The sequence below is a fragment of the Caloenas nicobarica genome, chromosome 9, assembly GCF_036013445.1.
Source record: "Caloenas nicobarica isolate bCalNic1 chromosome 9, bCalNic1.hap1, whole genome shotgun sequence".
Lineage (NCBI taxonomy): Eukaryota > Metazoa > Chordata > Aves > Columbiformes > Columbidae > Caloenas > Caloenas nicobarica.
Window position 1 is genome coordinate 18,257,252 of NC_088253.1, and position 17,306 is coordinate 18,274,557.

Here is a 17,306-nt window from a genome sequence, read left to right on the forward strand (position 1 = left end):
AAGTTCTTCTGCATTTCTGCTATAAAATTGCTCATTTACCTCCCTACTGCAGAACTATGACTTCTTTCTCCACATGGCCCATTAACTCATTAAGAATGATTTTCTAAATATAAACCAATTTAAAGTAAAATTAATAAAAACATAAGCCCACAAAAATTGGTGAAAATGAAAATGTCAAAAACAAATAGAAAATCAAAGAAATTTATTTCCATCAACAAAAATACAGAATACAAAACGATACTGGTCCCACCCTCTGAACGTAGTAAAGACAGGCAGGGGTTGCTGCAACCCTGAGCAAGAGCTTCTCTGCTAGTTCATAAGGACCTCCATCTGCACCAGCCTCGCGTTTGTGTCTCCCGATGTTCTGTATGGGATCATTCCAGCAAACGTTATCAGCGCACGAGCTTGAGAACGAAGTTGCTAAAAAAACCAAAAACATAAAGTCCAGTTACTTTAGGATCAAAACACCCACAAGGAAAGCGGAGTTAGACACCAGTGAAACACTTGCCTTTCAAACAAGCAAATGTAATCTTTATTTCTCAGAGCTGCTCTCTGGATAATGTATCTTCCCATTTGGAAGGAAATCCAATTATTTCCTTTTCCAGCCATTAAAAATATGTCAATCTACCCTTCCGCTTAAAAAAAAAAAATCCCATTTATTAAAAATCACCCAAGAAAAAACATTTTCAGCCATGTGGGGCGTTGCTGTACTGCAGCAATCTTGTAATTTCTGCTTGAAGTAGGCTTTCCAAAGGCAACAGCATTCTTTCCCATCTTGCGAATATAAAGTTGACCCTGAAATGCAGGATTAACATTGTCCAGGTACAAGCACCAGATACAAACCAGTGGTGCGACAGCCACTTGGAGGTCTTGGATGCCACCTACAACATACCAACATCCTCAAAGGCTCATCGTTCCGTAACATGATGAAAATAGATGTACCAAGCACATTGAGACCTTTGCCTAAAGTAACCAAACCCCTTCTTGCACACTAGAAGGCTACATAACAGCTGAAGGAATTTAGGAATAATTTGTTTCATTTGTTAAAACTGTTAGCAAATTAAGAGGAAAATCATTTTGATAACCGGTAAAGCTCAGGAGAAAACAGAAAGTCTGCATCTTTATGGAGAGCTGTGCTGACTGATTGTTTTGATCGCTCATAGTGTTTTATTCTTAGACATTAAGCACCTCTAAATTCCTGTACTAGAAGATCCCACTCTTCAAATCTTCCTTTAATCTACTGACTACAGGGAAAGCTGCAGTAGCTTCAGTTGCTGTGGGCGCGCAGCAGGACAGCGGCACATACAAACCGAGAAGTGATCGAAGACTGTTACATGACTGGAACAGTTGCAAACACCATCCCCGATGCCCATCTGGGTAATTTTAACCTCTGTTTCGGGCTGATGTTAAACCAGTTGTTCAATGGCAACACAGGAGCTTTGGAAGCCACTAATGGAAAAGCCGGATGCTCATCAGTTTGTTTTGAGACGCTGTCTAAATGCTACTGCTTCGGCCGTGCAAAAAACCTCCAACTCTACACACAGGACAGGAAAGTAAGTTTTCTTTAGCACCGAGATCACAGCCATTTAATTTTGTTTCCATTACCCCATCTGAAGGAAAGCTGTGACTGCCGACACAAAACCCGCTGGCTGGGCTGACACCGAGGGCAGAGTTCCCATCCTGCGCTGTATTTCTGTCTGGCCGAGGATGGACGAACACCCGGAGCTGCGGACGATGCGGCGGGAGGCAACCGCTCCCTCCTTTCGAGAAACGGCAGCATCTGCGGAGCTCTGGAGCAAGCAGCAAAACCAAGACTGACCCGGTTCCTAAAAGCTCCCAGGACAGTTTCCCCAGCTGTAAATTACCATCTAGTTAACATCAATCTATCAGCTACTTAACAAGGTAGCCTGAAAAGTACTTGTTCAGTTCCAGTTATGGTCACAACACTTCTTCTAGTCTGCTTCCAAACCTGTTACACAGCAAGGCTGTGTAGTTATACCTGACCTGCTGCGTTTCAGTGGAAGTCAAGAGGTCATACACGAAGAAAAAAAAAAAAAGCAAAAAATAACAACAACAACGACAGGCATTTCAAGGTGCCTGACTTTTTGGAATTAAAATATTAAGAGGGAGAAACTCCTATTGTGAGTAAGAAAGGCTTAGGATCAGTGTGAGTTACTGTTCCCTTTACCTGTTCGGCAGCAATTGACACTAGAGCTGGTCTATTTTTAAAAAAATCAAACCAAGCAAGCAGTGATCCTTCAGGAAGAATGATCGAAGGTTTGCAGAGGTTAAGAGCGGCCTGGAGGTCTAGATGTTCTATTGGTTGTAATTACTTAATGAATGTTAAAGTCACTTGCGATTTAAAATAAAAATAAATAAATAAAAAGAATTCCATTCCTTTCATGACCTAATTTTGCCGCCAAGATAACGCCCTTGGGCTGCTCCAGCGAGTTTGCCACCCTGGATCGAGGTGGGGAGCGTGTGACATTGCTGTTGTGCACTCACAGCATCTGGGTCAGGGCTGCATCGCAGCCGCGGTTTCCAGCCCTGCAGCCCGGGCTCGCTGCAACCGCTGCCTGAAATCCAACCAAACGGATCAGGCCAAGTGGGACAGGTCTTTGCTCCCTCATTCCCCAACTATTTAACGTATACACATTAAAAAAAAAAAAAAAAAAAGGACTCAAAATGCAGTTTGGGTTATTTCATTCTGAAATAAACAAAATGCATAAACCCCAGCTCTAACTCTGAACTCGATGAGTTCTAAATAAAGGCCATTTTGTCTCCAAAGTGGGACAAGAGAGGTTCTAGCAGAGAAAATTACTGGGTTCAGAGGGCTCCAGAGCTACTGTTCCCTCTCCATGCCATCCTTGCTGCCAGGTCCACGCTGTTCCTGTCAAAGCCCCTCTGCTCCCTACCCAGTACCGCAGGATCCTGCTTTGGGCAGCGCCTGGCACCTGGGGGAAAATTCAAGAGCCATGTGTTCCTATGCTGGGGGACTCTGTTCCCGGCTACGTGAAATAAGCCTCAGACTTACGAACAGCTGCTATCCTCTGTTTTCAAACTCTTCTGAGGAACAGAGGGATCTGAATGTCTGCTCTGACAGATCTAGAGAAAATCCAGGGATTTCAAAGACCTATTCAAGGAAAGGTCATTTTTCACTCACACTCTCTACCGGGCAATGTGGTGAGATTGTTAAAGCTCCTGGAACATCCACAGTGTTAGTGACTTCCTCTGACGTTTGCTTCCCCATGGAAAAAGGAAAAGCTGCCTTTCTCCCAGCAAAGTTCAAAAGGAAAATTCTCGCCAAACACTGTCCACAGAGGCTCGTATCTGCCGTCTCTGTCCAGGTGAATGGAGGAAATTTTGCTGAAGAAACCTCTCTCTCCTCACATTTGAAATGACCTCATTTCTTCCCACCTCTAAAATGTCCGAGTTGCTTCCCAGATAGGGAAACTGGAGTGATCCAGATTCTCTGCTCCCACAGCCTTAGAGGAAATTGTTCAGGGTAAGAAAAACGGGGAAAACGTGCTGAAGCTGTTCTTACCCTGCCTTTCATGTGTCTGTGTCTGGTGTTTTTCTGTGCATGCAAATCATAAAGGCAGCCAGGAGCTACATGGCTGCAGATTTTTTTCTCTCTAGCTAATCCTACATTAGGAGATTTATGTTCCCTCTGACATTAGTGTCACACAGCTGTTCTTATCACCTCCCTGACTGCAGAGGCAGCAGACACTTGTCCCCTCTGATGGTTAAGCAAAGCTTTTATTATCCATGGCAGCCAGAGATCCATGACTTGGAAACTCTGTGCCTCCAGCACCACCGAGACCCTGCTGCCATCAGATCCCACCACAAGGCCAGAAGCTTAATTAACAAAACTTGAAACCTGAAAAAAAACAACTTTCAAGGGTTTTTAGCAAGGTCAGGTGATCTCCATAACTCTAACAGCATGAGAGTGCAGCACATTTACTGAACACGCTCATGCTGAGCACGCTGCTAACAGGCATGCTCTTGATACACTACGATGTCGTGGTGGCTTCTCTAAATGAACTCACCAGCAAAGCTGCTGATCCCATCTCCAATCAGCCCAACAACCTTTGGTGGGCCACGCTCATGGCATTTATGCCAAGATGACACTCGACAGCACTACACCCCTACGGAGATGGTAAACGCTTCTATGTAAGGCACACGGCGGAAACTGCAAAATCAAAATAAACGGCTCACTTGGAAAGAAAGGGGCTAAGGCTGTTTGCTCAGTGCCAACCTTGCGAACACAAAGAGCAGGTACCAGCTTGCTTTAGCCTGGGAATTCTTTGGACATGCAGAATTGAAGGTGGGAGAAGCCTAAGCAGCATCTCTCCTTCTCCAGTGTTGCCCATTTAGAGTGCAAGTGCAGCTGCAAGGCAGGATCCCACAGCTCACACGCAGACTGCTCCCCAAAGACAAAAGCCATATCATCACTTGAACCTTTCATTTTCTGATGTAATTTAGAAATGCTACTAAGACTTTTACCAATATTGACATTCACAGACCAAAAGCACTTTTGCAGATGACTAAAGCCTGCAATAAAGCTGGCTGTGGCCCAAGCTGGTTTTCATTCTCAAAAGGAGTTGATACTTATTTCCTAATCTCTAAGATGGGACGACTGGTTTGGCCTTGGTTTTCACCTGCTTGTGGCAGCTTTAACTTAAAAAGAGCTACAAGATCCAATCTGACGACAGCCAAGCTAAGAACCCTTCTGCTCAGCATGTCGACAGGCGAGTGCCCGCAGATCTGGCTGTGTCTATTTTGAGGCTTGCTGCAAGCGTGAGCTCCCATCAGCCGGGGCGGGAAACGCTTCAGCACCAACCCCAGCCATGCAGCCAACCCCCCAGTGTCAGCCCACGGACCCAGGGCAGCCCCAGCACCGCCGCACAACAACACCTGCAAACGGCTACAGCCCTTCGCCACCTCAAAGCACTCGACAACTTGGTGTGTCGCCCAAGAACACTCTGAAAACGTCAGCCCGTGTCACTATGCACGTGAGCCAAGGAGAGGAGTCAAGGAAGGCCTTTCCTGCCAGAAGTCAGTTTTGCATAAACAGAGCACTAGTTCAGATGAAAAGAGTGGAAATCAGGTTCTTGAAAAACAACAGCTCAGTTGTCAATGCAGCAACGCCAACCATCCTACAGACACTGTGCTGGCCACAGCTGTTGGCTAGTTAAGATCCCATCAAGAATCAAACTGAACACTTGTTTTCTGTTGCTAGGAGATGGATATAGGATGTAATATATCTTAATTAGCTCAATGCCATTTAGAGCAATAGCCTTTCTTTATACAAAGCTGAAGTTATGAGGGACCAGTATCAGGACTTTAGGTAACTGAGCAAGCCAGTCAAAAGCAAAGACCATTAGAGATTCACAGTCACTTAAATCCCAATCCCTTGAAATCAGGGAAAACGAAAACTTGTCAGACAGAGAGAACTGTAACCTTACCGAATCTCTGTCTTCCATTACACGCTGGGGCCGGGCAGGAGTGGCTGGGCTTGTGCCTTTCATCCTCTTATACTGGGTGAATAAAATATTCATGGTTGCAAGCAGGACCTCGGATAAATTGTGCCTGATCTACACAAAGACAGGGAAAAAGACATATTGCAACGATGACCATGTTGACAGAATCAGTACCCTCGCTATTCAACATCAGAAAAACAAATAATGATAGCTATGGTTGATACTTACTCATATAATGGTCACAAATATAAGGGTTACCCCTGCCATGACTGCACCATTTGGCAAAAAAATATTGCCCAGAGCTTTGGGACAGACGTGCATAATGGCTACACCTTCATATTTAACAACAGCAGTTCAGATAAAACCGAAAACACCTGGATATAAACAAAAAACTCCAAAGCATCCAAACAGATAGAAACACTGTCTGAGAAAGAAGCATTACCCTCCAGTTAAAACAGTTCAAAAGCAATAATAGACTTCCATTATGCTTCATATGCAGAATCTAATTGCTAAATTCATAAGCTTCTCTAATTGGAGTGAAGGAAACACAAGACCCTACAAATGCTTAATGACCACCTAAAACACAGAAGAACTAAGTCAGCAGCACAGTTGAAAGTTCTCAATATTCAAAATTCTTGAATCAAACTCAGTAGGTTCAGAAAAAAAAATCAGAACTGCAGATGCCTTCTGCGAAGCAGAGACAGGATTTCTGGGCAGGGAATTCTAGTGCTCCAAAGAGCAACATCAAGGAGAAAACGTTGCAAGCTGAGAGTCTACCAACCAAACAATTACATCCTATTTCCTTGTTAAAGAATAAGAATGATGAGATTACAAGTTTTTCAAATCCTTTTAACAAAGCAAAAGGCTTTTGGAAGTTAAAACCAAGAGCCATTACTTACTTCATCACTGAAATTCCGGAAGGCAGCAACTCTTTCCTCCACGCAATCTTGGCTAAGAGGTACAAGCTTTATGCGTTGAATAATCTTCAAAAAGAAAAGCAGGAATCAGGGTAGATAATCAATGTTCTATGTATGTATACTAATAAAATACGTTTTTGAAGTGTTAATGAAATGCTCCAGATTCAAGAGAAATCATTTCATTGTTATTTACTGGCTTATCTCCTCACTTTGTTGAATAGCAGGAATATTTTGTACAATGACTACAAAATAGGTCCAGAAAGATATTCCTGATTATCAAGCAACAGAAAAGAAATACAGTTTTAAATTCCTATAGCACTGCAGGGCCTTCTAACTCATTAAATATAATTTTTTGTTTTAAGTGATGTGAGACATCCTGGGCTTTCAAGGGCATTAGGAAGGCTGCACTTCAAACAGAAATCTTGCAACTTACATCAAAGGCCCTGTCAACGTGACCGGCGTGATATTCATCAAAAAACGTGATTAAGTCTAGCAGAAGGTAGAACGTGGAGTCAACGGATTTCTTTGCACTTATCCCCTGAGCTTTGTACCTGAAAGGAATTGGTTTACAATTTTTTTGTGCAAAATGGCAACGATTTATAAACATGCACGTGCAATTCTTGGAAGCGGAAACATCACGCACAAGGGCAGAAGGCATTTAACAAAGGACAGCTTTAATTTTCCTTTACCAGGAGGCAGAATTTTCACGAGTCGTAGCTTTGAAAAAATACTTTTATTCGCTTTTAGTCTTTCATCAAATCCAGCATTTGTTTCCTTTTACATGTTTACACTTCCCATATTCACAGGGAAAACAGCGACAGGAACCAGAGACCTGCAAGGCAAGCGCTGTACGAGCATATTTAACACGCTGGTTTACAGCAGACAATTCTCCAGCACAACTGCTTGCTCCAGGCAAGAAGTTAAGACTTAAAAATGGATTAGATGCTTCTGCGTGCTCATTCTGGCTACACTCGTTTGTAGATGAACCAAAGGGCTGTCTGCTCGCACCCCTAACTGCACGAGGTCAGAAAGGAGCTCCTTCCTCAGGGTCATGGTAAGTGTGGTCAACTGCCCGGTCCCCATCGTGCTGCTGCGGCAGGGGAAGCCAAATACCCAAGAGAAAAGGCGCAGAGGCTGCGTCCCCTGCATCCCCCAGCCCTGGCTGCAGCGCGGTACGGAAAGCAAAGCCCAGTATTACATTTAATTGGCAAGAAGATGAGCTAATCAGAACTGCTTTGGCTTTGCAATCATGAAGGTCCGCAGCTGTAAAGTGGCGTTATTGAACAGAAATACTTAGCACTCTCACACGGATCAAAGCAAGCAGCGAAACAAAGCCCATTATGGCCTTTGCTGAAGCTTCAACTCAAGCCACAGGTTTAATTCTCCTTAATGTCTGCTACCAAATGAGTTTCGCACTAAGTCAATACAGCACCAATTTTCACTCGGTGTGCAGCCTCACTCGCTGAAGGGAAGGCTGACTGAAGGAGCGACTGGCAAACGCCACTTGTCAAAAAGAAGAAAGGCGAAGGCCTCTGACCAAAATCAATACATTTCTGTATTTGTCTTCCCAATTTCAAAGTGCCAGCAAGCGTGCTTGGTTTATTTTTATTCTTTCCCCAGCAGAATGGTTAAGGAAAAGCAGTAAGATACTTTTCACAGGTATCCATGTTTTGCTCTGGTAAAATATAGGAATTGTCCATGAAAGTTGCTGTGACAAGATGCATCAAAAGATGATTTAAAAAAAAATACCCAAAGCTATTTTGCAATTACAACCTTTCAGAAGCAGGTTATTCCTAACTTGTAGCTGGTAATGAATCTTGAGCACTGATGTCTCCCAAACACGTATCCTAATTAGCACACCAACACTGCAGGTGACATTTTTGATCCCTTCGATTTCTGTCTCTTTTCTAAACACCACATGGCACTTTCCTAAAGTAACAGGCTGCAGAAATGAGGTCCACTGGTTACATTAGCCCTGTACACACCTCAGCTTAAATGTTCCCTTTTTAGCTTTTATTAAAGCAGCAGGGAAATAAAGTTTTCAGACAGTTACTAAACTTGCCACTCGGCTGTTACAACTCAGAATTACTCTCTCTGAATGCTATTTAAATTGCATGCAATGAATCTGCAACTGTTATGATATTTTGCTTTAAAAATCACCTAAAACATACAATTAATTATATTTATTGCTCCTTGATAAACTCTCTCCAGTTGGCAATCCTGCAGTTCCCTTTTCGTGGTTTACCTACAGATAAAGCTTCTTGCCAAATTTACCTGACCGGCCACTAAAGATTACTCTCCTGGTTTCAGTCTTACCTCTCCGCAATGGAATGGGCCATGTTCTTCAGTCGCTCTTTGTTCGACTGGGGAGTGCTGATCTGGGGAACGACGGGACTGAGAAGCTTGTTCATCAGTTCTAAAACTTTGTCAGGGTTCTGTTGGTATTAAAGTTACACCCAAGTAAGAGAAGCATGATGGGACTTGGTGCTTTAAACTCCTTTAAAAAGCAGAGAGGTCTCATGCAGCGGTGCCCTAGTGCAAGCTCAGAGATGCCTCCCTCCCACACAGAGCCAAGATCATATTAGCTGTCAGCAACGTAAAGCTTCTTGCTCACGTGAATATTTTCCCATAGTTTTCCTCTAAAACAGTGGCTATGGCTCTATCTACTTTTATTTCAAACTTGTTTCAAAAGCAAACAAGAGTACTCACTATACAGCCCAACTATTTTAGACTTGAATTCAACATCTATGAAGTTGAAAGGGCACACTCCAGGTGAATAACTTCACTAGTGCGATGGTTTGACTACCATCACGACCAGCCAGAATAAAACCACGCATGAGGCAACCTCTTCAAAAGATCCCATTGATCAAGAACCAGGATGTTTTAAATCAGAATGGATTGGAGCACAATCCATCTGCTAGGGAATAGACTGCCTTGGCTTATTGATTATTGGGTATACTGCTTCCTACAGAACATGGTTAGAAACTGCTCATATAGAATTCGCTTAGCATAACTTCTGCAAGTTGGGAACCTTTGAACTCTCTGCTTTGTTAAGAAAAAAACACCTCAGTCTTCAAGGTAGAAGATAAGGGGAGCTGCATCCCTGGAGATAAGTAAAGGAACAGAACGGCATCTAACAGAAGAACGTTTTGGCTGTTACCAAAAAATTTTCTCCAGCTGCAGGTGCAAAATAGCAGCTGAAGGTCTGAACTTTAATTGACAGCCTGCCTGACGAAAATGTAGAGATCCAATGAAAAATGGGGAGACCCCAGACTCTGAATTTTGCAATTGGCCCGGCGTGACGTGCCGGGGGTGGGGTTGGATTGTGAGAGCATAATTGTCCAAGTTTTTTTCCGCTGAGGGTCCCTCTTCAGGAGGCACCAACCTCGTGCTGCTCTATGCTGTACCTTGAGGATAAATTATTTATTTTAGAAGAATTTCTGGAATCCATGCCTGAGTCTCTGCTGTGGGAAACCTGGGGAAAAGGTACTTTCCTAACACATCAGCGTTTGCTCACTGAAACCCCTCTACACATACTCAATGGCTCTGCTTTAACAGCAGCAGACATAACTTCCTTAAATAAGGACAATTCAATCTCTGAGAATAAATTTAACCTCCTAATCACAGGAAGAATGTTTGGGGAAAAAAAATGGTGAACCAGGTACATATTTAAGGCAGTGCATAGAAGATATTTACCTTTGCAAGGTCGTAGAGTTTTGCAGCTTCTTCAAACAATCCTTTATTTTCTGCTGCAGATGCCACTTTGTTAATAACGGGTTTTGTGTCACTTGTAAACTTGTCTATCACTCCAGGCTAAAGAGGCGAGACAAAAACAAAAGGAGAAAAGAGAAATCGGAATGCTTAAAAACTCCTGAATATTTTGTCAAGGCAATGAATATTTTACATGTTGGATTATGATTAGAATGGCCCGTACATTTCCATGGGAACATGTAAAAAGGACAAGTTAAAAATAGAAAGAGCTCTTGTGAGAGAGACTTTCTCCAAGACAGAGTAAGCATTGAGACATCTGCGGTTTCTAATTCATTCAAAATTACCCAGATAACAGGTCAAATTCTAAATTATTTTAATTTGTTGATGACACATTACAGAGCAGAAGAAAACACAAAAGACTTCAGCATATAATGTGCCAGGGTCTCCAGGGATGCTGTTTGTGTACATTGGCATGACAGGTTGCAAGTGGAATCTTACAGGGATAATGAAAGGGTGACATGAATTTTAAGAGAAACAATAAACACAAGCAGAATAAAAGAGAGGAAAGAGTCAAGGATATCTGGAAAGGATTTTACTGTACTTGAAGATGTAAAAATAAAACTAGGTAATCTAGAAGAATTTATTTTAAAACTAAGATTGGTATGAAATCAGAATTCAGCAAAGAAAAAGAATACAGTTATATTTAAAAGAAATCAAGAAAAAAGGATTCATCACTGATGATATAATCTAAAAAACTGTCTTACTAAGAACTGTAAAATAAAATATTAGAGTTCCTTGCTCTTGTGTATGCAATTTCACTGCTTTTAAGCCGACAGAACAAAAACATTTAAAAGAAAATCCCTGCCAGAAATCACTTATTTTTTTTGATAATAGCAATGGTTGCAGCATGAGCCCTAATCTTAACTTTAAGATTTAAATGACTCTAGAGTCTGCTTTACACAGAAAGCTGTCGAAGTTGCCACAGTGAACAGAAAAACATCATCAATTATCTAAAATGTTAATAATTTGCATGCACTCTCCTCTTTTCAGGTGAGACCTTTAGGTTTCCTTTTTCTTCTGGCTGTGTAAGCTTACATTTTAGTTTTAGATTACTCCTTTTACAGCAGAAACAAGATCCACAACAACTAAAAATGGCTGATCTTTGATCCAATACTTACCCTTGTCTATATGGAGAGGACAGACCAGTTGTGGCTACGTCTGCAGTATGTTAGCCCTTACTCTCTTAATTACAAGAATTTTTAATGAGCTGCGATACATTTATTCTCTGAGGTGAACGCGGGTAATATCATGTAGATCGTTTCCACACACACACACCTCAGTTAACAGAACAATGTCACATCCACTTACAAGGAAGTAATTTTTACTAATTGCTTTTTACTATTGTGTACTAAATTCCATATCCTGCTGTAAAGATGAAATTCTGACCTCACTGAAGTTACCTGACGCCATTTGTTGCTCTAGTTACATTGGCTGTCTATAGGGACAGTTTGCCCTGCGGTTCCTGACTTGCCTTCTGTTAGGGCAGGTCACAGATGATTCTGTAAAAGGATCTCATATTTGGAGAATTTGTATGTATTCAAACACAGTAAAAATTTGGCTGGTGAAAAATGAAGAAAAGTGAGATAGGCTCATTACTATTTTGGAAATCACACGTGGTTTGTACTTTTCATGTAAAATATAAACATAAATTGTCAACTCACCTTCCTACTACCATCGTTTTCCAGCTTTCCAAGAATCATATCAAACTATATCCACAGAGACGTAAAGTAAGAAAAAAGGAAACAAAAATGGATGAATTTCACATATTTCACAACATATTTAGTAAGTACAAAGATGCAGTCATGGATGAATGAAAAACAGTGATCAATGTCAAAATCATTTATATATAAATAACAGACAAAAACACATGACTAAATATCTTAAACATTTGTCTTTGTGAGATCTCCCATCATCGAGGTCTGCATCAGGCAGAAAGAATAAACAACTTTTCAAGACTGCCCTGCCTAATATAGATTTCAATGAAGAAATGAATTTCAGTTTAAGTGAGGAAGGTGAAACGTGGCCAAACATACCTCTCTGCTTTCAATTACTAGTTCACTAACGCAACGCAAGAACATATTCTCTCCTTGGCTGTCCTTCTCATTCCTAGGAAAGAAAAGGAAGAGGGCAGGTACTCCTGTTTCTGAGGACTTCCCAGAAAAGAGTAATTCAGTAGGAATAACTAGGAAAAAATTTAGAAACACATGAAGGTAGACTTTCTCCTACCTGAGAAAGTAGAAATACTGCAGAGCTTCCCTTGGATCCGTTGATTCAAACTTACGGGTGTAAAGCATCAAAAGTCGCACAAAATTTAGACGCCTGATGCCAGGAGGGTCACCTGCCTCATGGCTTACTGCAATGTCAGAAACAACACTGTCAGAGAACCTAATGCTGGGAAATGTTCCTCTGGTCTTCATTTCAAATTAGAGCCATGATCCAGAGCTCTAACACAAGCAAATCAATTAACTTCTGGGAGATTGTTCTGATAAAGGCTGTTTGATCAGTTACATAGACCTGCAGGATACCCTAAGGGCTCAGAAAATACTCCTTTATTGTAAATGAAATGTGCAGGACTTACACAGCTGTGCACTCTGCCCAGAAGATTTCAGGAGCAATTTTAACTCAAACAGGACCAATGCAACATGAACAGCATGACAACGCAAGCGCTCTGTCCGGAAGAGAAAAGCAATTGCAGCTTCAAACTGTGCTGTCAAGAACAATACTTGGAAGTAGAGGAAAGGCTGTTGGTTCACTGCAAAATGTGATTCACCTGGACGGGGGAAAAAAAAAAAAAGATAAAAAAAAATCACAACATAGAACGTCAGTGGAAATGATTCTGCAACCAGAGATCACTGACAGTGGATGTCTCCTGTCACAGTGCATCACTGTTGTTTACTCAGTGTCAACAGAAAAACATGCACCAGACAAAACTAAATACCTATTCACACATCAGTGGCTTATCTGTAACTGTTTCTCTGCAAATATATCACGAAAGACCACAGCATAAAGACATATTGAGGAAGTGAAAGAGAATAAAGCTACTCAAAAAAGTTCCTTTTTCTTTTCAGACAACAAAGCATTATCCCTGATAGACTGAAATACATTCTCTAAAGACCACAACTTTTTGTGTTCATTTATAACGTATGCCAAGTGGCACAAATAATGTTAAACCCCTGGATTTTCCTTTTCAATGACACCAACGATGGCTTATTGTATTTCTTTTCCACACATTTTTATCTGGGTGTGAGTGACGTTACAATCTAGAAGGCTGTGGAGAATCAAATTCTGTATGTTTTGAATAGTCCAAGTGGCTGAATTTTGATTGACTAGAAGATGATTACAAGAAATGGTAATCTCTTGGGCTGTGGATGTTCCTAAAACTTTCCAAAGTGGAAGGAACTGTGATTTAGGTCCCCAGAAAATTACTTGAAATAGTAATTTAAGAGAAACAATGAACTGTGGATGCACACAGAGAAAAGCCTTGGAAATACATGCCTACGATAGGTAATGATTGCTTTTCTGTTCCATATTCTAGAAGTTGGAAGTTTTGATAAAAGACCTTAGCATATTTATGACAAGAGAAAGCAACCCATAATTTAGGATAGATAGAGTACAAATAGCAGCAGTGTTGTTCACAGATGAACATTCACTCTCTGGATTGCTGTGAACACACAGGATTAATTCATCGTGATTTACTAAAATCTGCCATTACTCTGGGAAAACATGCTGCCCGCAAACACCCTGAGGGTGCCTGTCACTAGAGTGAAGAGCTACAAGGTTCTAAGTGGAGTCTGAGGTTTTCGTAATAACAACTGGAAAGTGTCCTAAGCAGAAAAGCAGAGCCCCAGTAACACATTTATTTGTGGTTTCTTACCATAGTCTTCTAGCAGCTGCTTCTGGAACTGTGATAACGTCAGTCGGTCTTGTGGAGAACTTGCACCATTGTCATCAAAACACACTTGGTTCAGCTAAAAAACACATCCAAAAAAAGTACCGCAGATATTTCAACTTCACCTTGCACAAGGGATGCACTCACAAGATATTTATGCCATTTGAAGCCCCTCCTGAGATTTGACCGACTAGAAACTACTTCTAATCACAACATCAAGTCCAGCCATTGCTGGGAAGCAAAGATCTCTAACGCAGCAGAAATCCATGCAGATATAACCGAGGGTTCCTTTTCTATCTGTCCACGTTGTCAAACTCCAATACTGGGACTTTGAATACTCACTAAGCAGTTATTGAAAGCAGTATTATGTTTACCCAGTCTTAACAAATAGATCATTCTACTCTCTCTTTCTGATAAAGGAGAGAAATGGGTACTGACCAGTATCTATCATGCCCCCACCGAAACCATAAGAACTTTGGACTATAGATACATTGACAACGACATTTCAGCCATAATCCATCCAGAACGGAAAACTCAAAAGATCCTCACTGTAGTAAGCTAACACTACTTGTCGTAACAGCTGACAAAGATCAGTGTCAAATGAAGAACATGACACTTCCACAAAAGACGAATGTCCCCAAATTAACACCCGATAGTTTGGAGGGTAACAGAGCAGCCCTGGGACTCTGCTTCCCCCTCACTTCACAATCTGCAAGGTCAAGTCATACGTGTGACATTGATGTGAAACACCACACCCAGCAGCAGGGAGGTTTGCAGAGCTGTGCAGAAACGCAACGCCATTTAGAGCTGTTCCTGAAAAAAAGATAAAAACAAACACCACCACAAGCCCACCATGCACACTTACCTTTAGCCACAGATAATCTTCTGTTTTATCAGCAACTTCACTCTGGTTATCTGCAATGTCACAGCGGCCAATGATACAATAAACAGCCCTTTTGTACGGGTCAGTATTATTTCTCAGAGCTCGTCTGTAATGAAGACGCAGTTTATTTTCTGTGGCAGGAGATAGTCTAAGGAAAAAAAAAAAAAAAGATTGAAGAAAGAGACATGAAACTCATCTTTCCCTGTATGAGGAAATGTGGATACAACTCAATGTAAATGTGTGCATATGCACAGCGAACACATGATGCCAGTAAGTACTGGCCAGTCTTGCACTTTCTATTCACATCTGTATGTAAAAATTTTGCACAGATGAATTTAAATGTCTAACTGAAGTTATGGAGGATCATATTCAAATACCCATCGCAGAGAAAAAAAAAGAGAGAAATAAATCAGAGGACATCCTTTTTAGTGGTGCATTAATATTGTGGTAGATGAGCTATTTTTGTCTGACTGCTATTTCATCATTTCAGAAAAAGAGAGCTCATGAAGTTTCTGGAACTCTTTGGGTTAGTAACTAACAAGTGAGCAGGTCTTTGTACCATGAAGTCTTTTAGGAGAGACATTTTCATCTTTATCATTAAATACTGTCATAATGTTCTTTGTCCTTTTATTTCTTGTACCCTCTTGAACAGAATTTATAGAATTGAATCAATAAAGTGTTTTCCTAGACTAAGACACTGTTTGACAAATCTGTAGGCAGAGAATCTTTTCATAGCTGCAATAAAAACCAAATAAATCAATTATACTGTATCTCATTAAACTATTTGTAACCAAAACTGCTTGCAGCCACACAAGCAGTAGTTTGGCCACTGGCCGCTGTGAAGTGACAGCAAAAATGGGAAGAGGAGAATAAGCACAAGAAAGATGCGAGTGAACGCCTCTAAAGGCCTCTAACAAACACTACTTGCTTTTATTGTGTGGCATTCTTATAAAAACAGGTGTAGGAAAAAGCATTCCCCAAAGGAAATGCAACTAAAAGAAGCAACGGAAGAAATAAGAAGACACAGGATTCATGACAGGAGACTAAATCTGATCTCTTCTATGCTGTATCCTGCCGTTGCATAGCACAGAGCCTATGGTAAAAAAGCAAAGCTATATCACTGTATTATTTTTGAAATGTAAATTTTTGCATATTTTCAAACAACTCTTTCTCTCTGGAGATTTCTAGACATCAAAGCCACAAATTATAAAATATGTAAACCTCTTACATGTAATTTAGGTAGGTAATATACCCACCAGGCAGCCCTCACCACCAGAAGAGACCTGAGCTTCTACTGAGCTACCGATTATTTCACTACTCCACAGCGATTCCCACCCCTCACAAAGATCTTTCCTAGTTCCCAATTACCTTCTATCTTTACTGTGCATGTACTCCTGGAACCAGGTTTTAAACTCGCCCAGCTGGTGCTGTGCCCGTTTCACCACATACATGGCTGCAGTCAAATCCCCACAGCGCATGCAGTAATAAATCAGTGCCCAGACGGGATGGCCTTCCACCTCACCATCCTGAAAATAAAATAACAGATAATTAATTTTTAAAAAAGCAGCATATTCAAATTATTTTTCTTTATCACCGGTAAAAAACTCTGTTTGCGTTACGGAAGCCAGAGGTTATGAGGTTTAAGTCCTGCAGAAGTTGTGCACGTTCCAGCAGCAAAGCATGGGATTCTCTTCTGCTTGCCCGAATTTCAGTTCTAGGTGAGCATCTGGCAAATCCCAGAACTTGCATACAGATATCCTCCCCATCCAGGAGGTGGATTTGGATTAGATCACTGAGGTATTGACACTTGTAGCAAAACAGAAAGATACGAAACTAATCATAGACCTCAGCAGGTAAGAAACAGCTAGACTCAGCTATGCAGTCTCCAATGTTATAATTTATTAATATTTCATTTCACTTTTAGCTTTCAAATTTTTCAGCTAGCCTGCCTGTTTATCTGGTAATTTTGTAGGTGCAGAGCTATGCACTTTCTACTACGTGCAACTGAGCAGGCTTTTATTCAGATTCCTAAATAAGGGGCTTGATCTACAAATTCAGATTAACACATTACACACTTAGGTATCAACAACTGGTGTCACAATCTTACAATCAGTGTAAGAAAAGAGAAAAAGCAAAACAGGGAGATTGTTACTGCTTTTTTGAAACATCATATTTTAATACTTGCTTGTTGGTCTCTAAAAAGACCACCAGAAGAGACCCTACATTCTAGAATTTAGAACTCAAACTACTGAGCACCACCGTGCTTTGGGACTAGTTCTGAACTCTAAGTAATTTTGTCTACCATCTTCCATTTTCCTAATGAAAAATTCCAGAGAAAGATTAAGAGCCAGCTGCCATGAAAG

General features: G+C 41.1%; 1 protein-coding gene across 2 annotated transcripts in view; it reads right to left on the reverse strand.

The window, feature by feature from the left end:
• Positions 1–215: 215 nt before the first annotated feature.
• NUP93 (nucleoporin 93) overlaps positions 216–17,306 on the reverse strand; it is a 78,691-nt gene continuing 61,600 nt past the window's right edge. For both annotated transcript variants that reach the window (XM_065640598.1, XM_065640599.1), the window contains 13 exons: positions 16,312–16,469; positions 14,926–15,091; positions 14,046–14,139; positions 12,750–12,941; positions 12,398–12,524; positions 12,205–12,277; positions 11,833–11,877; positions 10,097–10,213; positions 8,717–8,835; positions 6,834–6,951; positions 6,383–6,466; positions 5,469–5,597; positions 216–420 (listed from right to left, as the gene is read on the reverse strand). In XM_065640598.1, the coding sequence (XP_065496670.1) occupies positions 310–420; positions 5,469–5,597; positions 6,383–6,466; positions 6,834–6,951; positions 8,717–8,835; positions 10,097–10,213; positions 11,833–11,877; positions 12,205–12,277; positions 12,398–12,524; positions 12,750–12,941; positions 14,046–14,139; positions 14,926–15,091; positions 16,312–16,469 (1,533 nt within the window). In that variant the 3' untranslated portion in view covers positions 216–309. The remainder of the gene's footprint in view (positions 421–5,468; positions 5,598–6,382; positions 6,467–6,833; positions 6,952–8,716; positions 8,836–10,096; positions 10,214–11,832; positions 11,878–12,204; positions 12,278–12,397; positions 12,525–12,749; positions 12,942–14,045; positions 14,140–14,925; positions 15,092–16,311; positions 16,470–17,306) is intronic.